General features: G+C 37.3%; 1 protein-coding gene across 1 annotated transcript in view; it reads left to right on the top strand.

Moving 5' to 3' along the window:
• GUCY2C (guanylate cyclase 2C) overlaps nucleotides 1-10889 on the top strand; it is a 115770-nt gene that overhangs the window by 14478 nt on the left and 90403 nt on the right. Inside the window, exon 4 of the mRNA XM_069101450.1 lies at nucleotides 3455-3670. Coding sequence (XP_068957551.1) covers nucleotides 3455-3670 — 216 coding nt within the window. The remainder of the gene's footprint in view (nucleotides 1-3454; nucleotides 3671-10889) is intronic.

Below are 10889 nucleotides of genomic sequence, written 5' to 3'. Positions count from 1 at the left end.
TTCCTTCCTTCCTTCCTTCCTTCCTTCCTTCCTTCCTTCCTTCCTTCTTTCCTTCCTCCCTTCCTTCCTTCCTTCCTTCCTTCCTTCCTTCCTTCCTTCCCTCCTTCCCTTTATTGCCTCCTTTCCTCCCTTCCTTCCTTCTTTCCTTTCTTCCTTCCTTCTTTCCTTCCTTCCCTTTCTTTTGCCCTCTCTCCCTTTCTTCATTTATCCTTTCATCCATCCCCACCCTTCCTCCATTCTTTCCCACTTCCCTTCCTTTCTTCTTTCCTTCCTCTTTTCCTTCTTTCTTTTCCCCTTCTTTTCTTCCTCCTTCCCTCCCCAGCCTTCCTCCCTCTTACTCCCTTAGGACATTTGCGAACTTCTCTTTCCTTAGAATTGGAACCCAACTCTGAAAAAGTCTCTGATTTTGACTTTATCTGATTTGTCAGGAAAGCCTTTCTCCCAACTTGAATATAACACCCTAGACACAGAAGTCACACACAAAGTTCAGGGGCAATTTGGACCCCTTGTATCTCAGAACACTTAATCTCTGTCATCCTCAGGAGTGGGATTCAAATATCTCTTAGATATTCCTTGTAAGATCATTTCTTCCATGTGTTTTGCCTAACTTTAGTATGCCTTAGAATTCTCCTTCATAATTCTTTTTTTTTTCTAATTAATCTTTGCTCTTTCACTGTTGCATAGTGGATACAGGACTGGTGTTGAAGACAAAAAGACATGGGTTTAAGTCTCTGGCACATCCTAAGTGGCTCATATATGCCTCCTCCTCTTCTCTGCCTCTGCCATCCTGGTACAATCCCTCACACCTGAGCTATTGCAATAGGCTGCTGAGTTGGTTTGTCTGCCACAAGTCTTTCCATGCTTCAGTCCATCCTCCACTCAGGTGTCAGAATGATCTTTCCCAAACCCAAATCTGACTACATCACTCCCCTTTGCCCTTTTCCTCCATTTGATAAACTCTTTTTGTTGCTCATTCATGTCTGTCTTTTCATGATCCCATTTGGGATTTTCTTGGCAAAGATATTGGAATGGTTTGCCATTTCCTTATCCTGTTTATTTTACAGTTGAGGAAACTGAGGCAAACAGGGAGAAGTGACTTGCCCAGGGTCACACAGCTAGTAAATGTCTGAGGTCACATTTGAACTCAGGAAGATGATTCTTCCTGACTCCAGTCCTGACATTCTGCCCACTGCTCTACCTAGCTGCCCCTCAGTAAACTCTACTGGCTTCTCATCACCTCCCAAATCAAATATAAACTTTCTATTTAAATGTTGTAAATGTTTTATAACTTAACCCCTCCTACTCTTCTGGGCTTCTTAACTTTACTCACCTACTTGTACGCTAAAAGTCATGGACACTAGCCTCCTTGAAGTTCCTCAAATGACTCCTTGGTGTCTCCCTGCTTTGGGCATTTTCACTTGCTGTCCCTTGTCTGGAAGTCTAGCCCTCCTCATTCCTGCCCCCTGACTTTCCTGACTTCCTTCAAGTTGCAGTTAGCATCCTTTATTTTAATCCCTAGCATTTAGCACAGGTTCTAACACAGTAGCTATTCAGTATATGCTTGCTGATGAAATGTTCCCCTTGGCAAATCACTTACCCTCTCAGGGCTCTAAGAAGGAGTATATTTAACAACTGGCCTGGGGTGGGGGAGATGGATGTGTGCACGGGCATACTTTTAAGTTTAAACTGAAATATTAAAATTTCCTCCATCACTTTATTAAGTCTATACAACCAACAAAACAAACAAAAAAATCAAGCCCTGATTTATTTGTAGTGTTTGCTGGTTTCCAAGGAATAGATGCTCACACTAAAAATTTAACAGTCAGCTCTCTGAGGTAAGAGATGGCTCCAGCACATCCCTGAACTGCTACCTCTCTCTGTAATCACTAATGAATTCACTATTTATAATATTAGTCCCCATTCATATATTCCACCCTCCCCCCCCCCAAATGGGAGCATTAATCCCTATCCATTAGGATCATTGCACTAATGTCTTTTGGGAGCTGTTTTATTGATTGTTGGTAGGAATTTCAAAAGAGGATTGTTTGAATATCAAAGTATTATCATAGATCCTTGAGAAAATTAATGAAGTCTTTGAATATTTTTGTGACAACAACTTTTCTTTTTGGATGCAATTGGGGTTAAGTAACTTGCCAGGGTGACACAGCTAGTAAGTATCTGAGCTCAAATTTGAACTCAGGTCCTTCTGACTCCAGGGCCAGTGCTCTATCCACTGCACAATTTAGCTGTCCCCAACAAAAACTTTTTATGTAGAATCAAATATGAATGAAGGATGCTATATCATGTTGTCATACAATTTTGTCAGATGAAAATGCCACCCCCCCCCCAATCAACTTATGCTTTTTTGGAGGTCAATTGGGATTAAGTGACTTGCCCAAGGTCACATGGCTAGTTTTTATGTTATGTGTCTGAGGCCGAATTTGAACTCAGGTCCTCCTGACTCTAGGGCTGGTGCTGTATTCACTGCGCCACCTAGCCATCCCTCCATCCCCCCCATCAACTCTTAATGAGTTCTTTGTTCATTCTAAGAATTAACTCATAGTTCCAATGATAACTTAAGCTTAAATATATGATAAAAAAATTTTTGTTTTGCAACTTGTAGTTTTATTTTTAGGCTAAAATACCAATCAAACTTTCCCTTACTATTCATTTACTTTTTAATGTTGGTCCCTTTTTAAAGTTGCCTTTTAAAAAATATTGATTATCCTAATTTAAGGATAGTTTGTTTTTGGGGGTTTTTTGTTTTTTGGAGGGGGGAAGGTAGGTCAGTTGGGGTTAAGTGACTTGCCTAAGGTCACACAGCTAGTTTTATGTTGTGTCTGAGGCTGGATTTGAACTCAGGTCCTCCTGACTCCATGGCCAGTGCTCTATTCACTGCACCACCTAGCCACCCCAAGGATAGTTTTTTTAGGTTGTTTTTTTTGGGGAGAAGGGGGAAAATTTGTCAACTAAAATTGCATATGGAAAGTCTTCACACAATTATCAATTAAATTCTTCTGATGCAGAGGCCCTTAAGGCATTCAGTTACCAAGATCCTTTTGGGTCACAGAACCTTTTCAGAGCCACAATAAGGCTAGTCTCTCACTCCGTAGTACAAACAAACACAATTTCATTCTTCCTTTCTCTCCATTTTCCAATCCTCCTCCACTTACAACACGAACAATAGTGGTGGTACTTGACCCACTTCCCAATTCCTATTTATCTAAGTTAGAACAACATGATAAGATAAAACTGAAAAAGTAGTCAACCTGTATGGGAAGGACATTTTTAAAAGTTAGACCCCTTGCCTAAATGGTCTCATTTAATCCATCAACATTTACACGTATATCCCCAAAGATGTTTAAAAGTGATTTTTAATTAAATTTTATAAAATTGACATTAATACTGCTTATCTCTCTTCTTGTTCTCCCTCCCCCACCCCTGCCCCTTTTAGCCTTGACACAATTTTGGAGTTCCCTATGATTTCGGCAGGAAGTTTTGGATTATCATGTGACTACAAAGAAACTTTAACTAGATTGATGTTTCCAGCTAGGAAGTTGATATCCTTCTTAGTTGATTTTTGGAAGATTAATGACTTGCCATTCAAAACTTTTTCATGGAAAACAGTCTACATTTATAAGAACAGTGATTATTCAGAGGAATGTTTCTGGTAAGTTTTCTTAACATTATGCTGGCTTTTGAGAAAACATCTCTGGGATTGAATCAGACTGCTTAGACATTTCTAGGCTCACTGCTTTCTTTTTACTGAAACTTTATTCTGAAGTTGATAACCCCCTACCCCATGAACATTTCCACATACATTAGAGAACTATGAATCTCCGTCATGTAGGGCTTGTTTTCCTACGTGAAAGCAATTATCTAGTATTATAACAATCAAATGGTATATGCATGTATGAGCCGCTTAGATGTGTCAGACTTACCCCCATGTCTTTTTGTCTTCAAGACCAGTCCTGTTTCCACTATGCCACAGTAAAAGCAAAGAAGATTAATTTTTTTCAAATTGATTTGTTTATTTACTTTTAGTTTACAACATTCAGTTCCACAGTCCCTTGAGTTTCAAATTTTCTCCCCCTCTCTCCTCCTCCCCACCCCATCCATGGCAACATGCACTCGAATATAGGATCTACAAATATCTTCACATTAATCATTAGCCAGGTTGTAAAGAAGGATTATAACGGATGGAATGATCAGTGGGAAAGAGGAAACAAAACAAAACAAGAAAAAGAAACAGCAGTTTGTTTCAATCTGCATTCAGACTCTGTATCTCTTTCTCTGGATGTGGATATCTCTTTTGATCATGAGTCTTTTGGAGTTGTCTTATAACCTTACATTGCTGAGAGGAGCCCAGTCTATTGAAGTTAGTCGTCACACATATGTTGTGTCTATAATTGTGTACAAATTTCTCCTGGTTCTGTTTTTCTCACTCAGCATCAGTTTATATAAGTCCCTCCAGGTAATTATGAAGTACGTCTGCTCCTCATTTCTTATACCACAATAGTATTCCATTACATTCATATACCGCAACCTGTTCAACCATTCCACAATTGATGGGCATCCCCTTGATTTCCAATTCTTTGCCACCACAAAAAGAGACACTATAAATATTTTTGTACATACGGGTCCTCCTCCCACTTCTCTGAAGGAAGATTAATTAAAAAAAAAAAGAATATGAAGGAGAATTTGAAGGTATATTAAAGTTAGGCAAAACACGTGGAAGAAATGACCTTACAAGGAATATCAAAGAGATATGGTAATGGTAATTTACCAATAATGGTAATAGTAATTTTTCTGTCAACTTCTCTTTCTTTGCTACTTCAAAAAAAAGGTAATATAGATATTTTTGTGCATATGGATCCTTTTCCTCTTTCTTTGATCTCTTTGGGTTATCGATTGGGTATCACTGAGTATGCACAGTTCATTGACTTTGTGGGCATAATTCCAAATTGCTTTCCAGAATGGCTGTACCACCTTACACCACTAACAGTGTAGTAATGTGCTTCCCATAACTCCTCTAGCATTTATCATTTTCCTTTTTTGTCAATTTTGCCAATCTGATGAGGGTGAGATGAAACTTCAGAGTTATTTTAATATGAGTCTTTAAATTATTAGTGTTTTGAAGCATTTTATATGGTTTTTAATAACCCATATTCTTTTCTCTGAAAATTGTATTTTCACATCTTTTAACCATTTATCAATTAGGGAATAACTTATTCTTTAGAAATTAGAATCTGTTTTATATATATATGTATTTGAAATGAAGACTTTATCAGAAAAACTTGTTACAAAGGATTTTTTCTCTCTTTCATGCATTTCTCTCTTAATTTTGGCTGCATTTGTCTTATTCAGGTAAAACCTTTTTGATTTTATGTAATAAAAATTGTCTATTTTACCTTCTATCATCATATATACTTATTGTATTGTTATGATACTTTTATCCCTAGCTATAAATCTGACAGTATTTTTTTCTTTTCTCCTTTAATTTTTTTATGATGTTACCCTTTTTTTCTAAGTCATATACTCATTTGGAGCTTATCTTGGCATAGAGTTTGAGGTGAGATGCTGCTTTATATCTAGGAGTTTTTTGTTTGTTTGTTTTTGCTTTTTTGGAGTGGGGAAGGCAGGGCAATTAGGGTTAAGTGACTCGCCCAAAGTCACTTGGCTGGAAAGTGTTAAGTTTCTGAGGCTGGATTTGAACTCAGGTCCTCCTGACTCCATGGCCGGTGCTCTATTCAATGAGCCACCTAACTGCCCCACTATATCTAGTTTCTGTCAGATTGATTTATTGTTTTTTTTCAACAGCTATTTTCACATTATGAGTTCTTACTCTGATAACTAGGATCTTTGGGTTTATCAAATACTTGACTACTGTGTCTATTTGCTTCTGCATCTTGTGTACTTAACCTATTTCACTTATCAATCTTTCTACTTCTTAAATTTTTTTTAAAATCTCTCTACTTCTTAACCAGTACTAAAACTTCTTGACAATTGCTACTTGGTAGCATAATTTGAAATCAGATATTTGCTAGGTCTCTTTCTTTCCCATTTTTTTTCTTTATTTCCCTTGAGAAATATTTTCCCTTTTTGTTCTTCCAGATGGATTTTTATTATTTTTTCTAACTCTATAAAATAATTCATTGGTAGTTTGATTGGTATGGCACTGAATAAGTATATTAATTTGGGTAGTATTGTCATTTTTATTATGTTGGCTTGACCAACTCATAAACAGTTAATATTTTCCCAATTATTTGGATTTGTCTTTGTTCAGAGTGTTATGGGAAAGACCTCTAGTTTATTCCCAATACATATAATGCTGGCTCTTGGTTTAAGAAAGATACTACTTATCATATTAAGGAAATCTCTGTTTATTCCTATGCTTTCTAATTGTTGTTGTTGGTTTGTTGTTGTTGTTGTTGTTGTTTTTTTTGGAGGGGGGAAAGCAAGGCAATTGGGATTAAGTGATTTACCCAAGGTCACACAGTGTGTCAAGTGTCTGAAGCCAGATTCGAACTCAGGTCCTCCTGACTCCAGGGCTGGTGCTCTATTCACTGTGCCACCTATCTGCCCTGTTTTGCTTTTTTTTTTAAACAAGAATGGGTGTTGTATCTTGTCAACAGCTTTTTCTGCATCCATTGATGTGATTTTTTTTTTCTGTATTTGTTTGCCTTTTTTTATAAATATGCCTTGAACAACTGAAAAATATGTGTGTTCCTTTCTATTCCCATCATCTGTTTCTGATCTTGTTCTTTGCTCAGTACATAACCTAGGACTCATGGCTGCTCCTTACCTGGAATGCCACATGTAAGTGAAGGTCCTTTCCTCTGTCCAGCCAAATTCTGTGACTTGAAACTGCATAGTAAATTATCAAGCTGCCAGCTGGTACTTGTTCCCTCATCTTAAATAAGGTGGTAGTTTTCTAATATGGGTCTGGAACTCTTTCTGTGGTACACAGCCTGTCTTCCTTCAATTCCTGTGTACAAGAATGCTTTGTGCAGCTCACTACTGGCCAGACCTTATTCTCAGTGATCACAGACCCCTCTGTCTCCCTATGCTGACCTGGGTTAGAAAAATGATTCACTGTGATATTTTTCCCTTTGAATTTACCAATCAATACTTTATCATCCGGGCAGGTTGGTGGTACAGTGGATAGAGTGCTGGGTCTAGAGTCAAGAAGATTCTTCCTGAGTTTAGATATGGCTTCAGACACATACTAGCTGTGTAACTGTGGGAAAGTTACTTAACTCTGTCTGCCTCAGTTTCCTCATCTGTAAAATAACCTGGAGAAGGAACTGGCAAACCACTCCAGTATCTTTGCTAAGGAAACTCCAAATGGGGTTGGACATGACTGAACAATAACTTGATCTGCTGCTTTTCCTAGATTTTTGTGGAGGAGGTATGGTGGAGAACCTGAATGTCTTTCTTGTTACTCTGCCCCTCTACCAATTAATTTTTAGTTCTCTTGCCTTGGATTTGGCTGAACACAACTATTGCTTCTCATTTTTCTGAAATCTGTTTCTTCAGTCATCAGTTATGGGAAATGGGACTCTGTAGTTTAAAGCAAGTACTTGCTACAACTATCTCCCTAGCTTAGTCATTTCAGAGGATTCATCTGAGTCATAACCAAAGCCTAAGAAAGTACTATTTGCTCTATAACCTTCAGGATAAACTACTCTTTCCCCTTATCCCCGTTCTTCAACTAGTTGATTTTCACTCCAGCCGCTCCTCTGGCCCCTCTCCCTTCTGGGCGTGGCTTTCCTTTCAAACTCAGTTGGGGAAAAGTAGTCAAGGTGATCTGCCTTGAGACCTGCCAACCCAGCTAGTCTCAGCAGCCACTACTACTGATTCAATTACCTAGAGAAATCCTGATGTGTGTATACATATACATGTATATATGTGAGATGTGTGAGATATGTAAAACACACACACACATATATTCTCTGCCCTGGGAAAGTATAAAATTGAATCGATGACTTATTTTTTCCTATAACTGAGTTTCCAGCTAGAGATCATACTGCAAATATCCTAGTTTTAAATTTGTCCTTCTTTCTTCCCAGGAAATTTTCCCAATCACTTCATCTCATTTGGAGCATGTTAACAGTTCAGGGTAGTTAGCATCCTTTATCACAATTGCCTAAATGTTTAAAACACAGGGACATAAACAAATTTAAGAGCATGGATAAGCTTCTTGCCCCTAGAAGAGGACTTTAGGTTCGGACCACTCAGAACAGAGGAAGAGAAAGAGAACAGAAATAAATTCCAACCTTTTTCAGTAGCACAGCATCTATCCTATATCTCAAGTATGATTTCTTGTAACCAGTTCAGATTCTGGAAACATGGCTCATATTTCTTATGGTAGCTGCCTCCTCCCCTAGTTCTACTTTTTTAGACATAAGGATTTCTCTCCAGTTACTAGTTCTTTTCTACAGTTACTTTTCTTCTCACAAACCATAAGGATGGGTGGAACTAGCTAATGAGTCACATCAGTCCCACTCTGCCAGGTCCAAGGTCAGAGCAAAGCTTTCCAGGAAAAGGAGCATAGAGGACATTAGGAGGTGTCTGCCATAAATTAACAGGCATCCATCTCTGTCATCCTGAACTCCTTGGCAATACCAATAATAGGAATAATTAAGATAACACTACATTGGGACAGAGAGATTTTGGGGCCTATTTCATCTTGGTCACCCTCTCATGAATGCACCATGTAGCCAATGTTAATATAAAATCTGAGTCATTCAACCACCAAACAGTGAAATTGAATGCTCTCACTTTGGTGACCCAGAAATCGATGTTGCTTTTCACTATTCTCTATCTACACTTGTTTGTTGATCAATAGATCGAAGGAGGTGGGTTTTTATTGTGTGAGAACACAGGTATAATAATAGCCCCCGCCTCCCACAGCTGTTGCAAGGATCAAATAAGAAGTAGGTGCTATAAAAATGCAAGTTATTATTGTTATTATTAATAATAATAAAGCAGTCAACAATCATTTATTAAATACTTATTATTTGATCATATGTACAAATATAAAGAGAATAAGTACAAATAAATGTGAAGTGGTTAAATATTAATGCTTAAATAAAAATAGTAAATAGTTAAACAAGAAATGCATTCCAAGCACAGAAGATGGCCATTGCAAAGGATGAATGAAGGCTGAAAGATCACATGAGCTGGCAATTAAGAAATCATTGTTAACTTTGGAGGAGTAGTTTCAGTTGAGTGATAAGGTTGGAAGCCAGATTACAAAGGGTTGAAGAATATGTGAGAGGAGAAGAATTGAAGCAATGACTGGAGATAGGTTTGTTTTCTTTCCCTAGAAGTTTGGTTAGGAAAGAGATGAGAGATATTATTGTATGATGTCTTGAGAGAATGGTAGGGTCTAGCGACAGTTTCTTTTTAAGGATAGAAAAGACTTGGATATGTATGAAGTCAGCAGTGAAGGAACCAGTAGCTAGGAAGAGGATGAAATGATTTTTTATTTATAATTATATATTTATATATTATATATTTATAATTATATTATTATTTTTCTTATTAATATAGTCTAATGCATTTATGTGTGTTCAGTTGTTCCAGTCATGTCTGACTCTTCATGACCCCATTTCAAGTTTTTCTTGGCAAAGATACTGGCATGATTTGCTATCTGAGGCAACCAGGATTAAGTGACTTGCCTAGGGTCACACAGCTAGTAAGTGTCTGAGGCTCAATTTGAACTCAGGAGCATGAGTCTACCTGACTCCAGGCTTGGTGCTCTATCCACTTCACCACCTAGCTGCCCAATTGTTTTTATAGTTTTCTCAATGTTGATCCAAACCTGCTTTTCTGGTATAAATCAAACCTAGTCATAGTGCACAATCTTTTTGATGTATTGCTATAGCCTCTTTTCTAGCATTTTATTTCCATATATATGCATATTTTTCCCTCTCCCCCATTACTTAACCTGGATTAAGAATCAGAACCATAAGGGGTGGCCAGGTGGTACAGTGAGTAAGAGTGCCGGCCCCAGTATCGGGACACCTGGGATCAGTTCTGGCCTCAGATACTCAGCACCCACACAAAAATAACTAACTGGCCATGTAAACTTGAGCAAGTTACTTAACCCCAATTGCTTTAAAAAAAAATCAAAACCATATTTATTTCATAAGACAAGTTTGGTAGGATTGCTTTTCGCTCTATTTTTGCAAGTAATTTATTAAATATTGGAAATGTTTCTTCTCTGGATATTTGATAGAATTAAATTATAAATCCATCTGGTCCTGAGGGTTGGGTGAGTGATATTTCTTTGTAAGTTCATTTATATATTGTTCAATTTCTTTTTATGAGATTGGCTTGCTAAATGCCTTATTTCTTGTTTAGTTTATCTTGAAATATTATATTTTAAGGTATTCATTTATTCCATTTAAGCTATCATTTTTGTTGATATATAATTGGGCAAATAGTTTTTATTAATTGCCTTTATTTCTTCTGAATTGATTGTGAATTTTCCTATTTTCTTTTCATCAGTTAGGTTTCCTATCTCTCCCTCCACCAACCATTGCTATCCTTTTCCCTTGATTTGATTGTTTTGTAGTTTTCCCCCCTTATTGCATACCTAATTCATTGATCTGTTTTTTTCTCTCCTTTGTTGATGCAGATGTTTAGATATATAGATTTTCCCCAAAGCGGTACTTTGACTGAATCCAAAAAGGTTTTGTTACATTTTCTTTTTTTTTTTTTGGATTTTTGTTTTTCTTTTCTTTTTTAAAATTCTTTAATTTATTAATTTGTTTCCTTTTAGTTTACAGGATTCAATTCCACAATTCCTTGAATTTCACATTTTGTCCCCCTCCCTCCCCTCCCCCTCCCCATGGCGGCTTATAATCAAGTATAGGATC

This window comes from Petaurus breviceps, unplaced genomic scaffold (genome assembly GCF_028583685.1).
Source record: "Petaurus breviceps papuanus isolate PSGF00001 unplaced genomic scaffold, PetGlider_PUasm1.0 470, whole genome shotgun sequence".
In the NCBI taxonomy this organism is placed as follows: domain Eukaryota; kingdom Metazoa; phylum Chordata; class Mammalia; order Diprotodontia; family Petauridae; genus Petaurus; species Petaurus breviceps.
The sequence above is the reverse complement of the archived record's forward strand: the minus strand, read 5'-3'. Positions and strand labels throughout refer to the sequence as shown.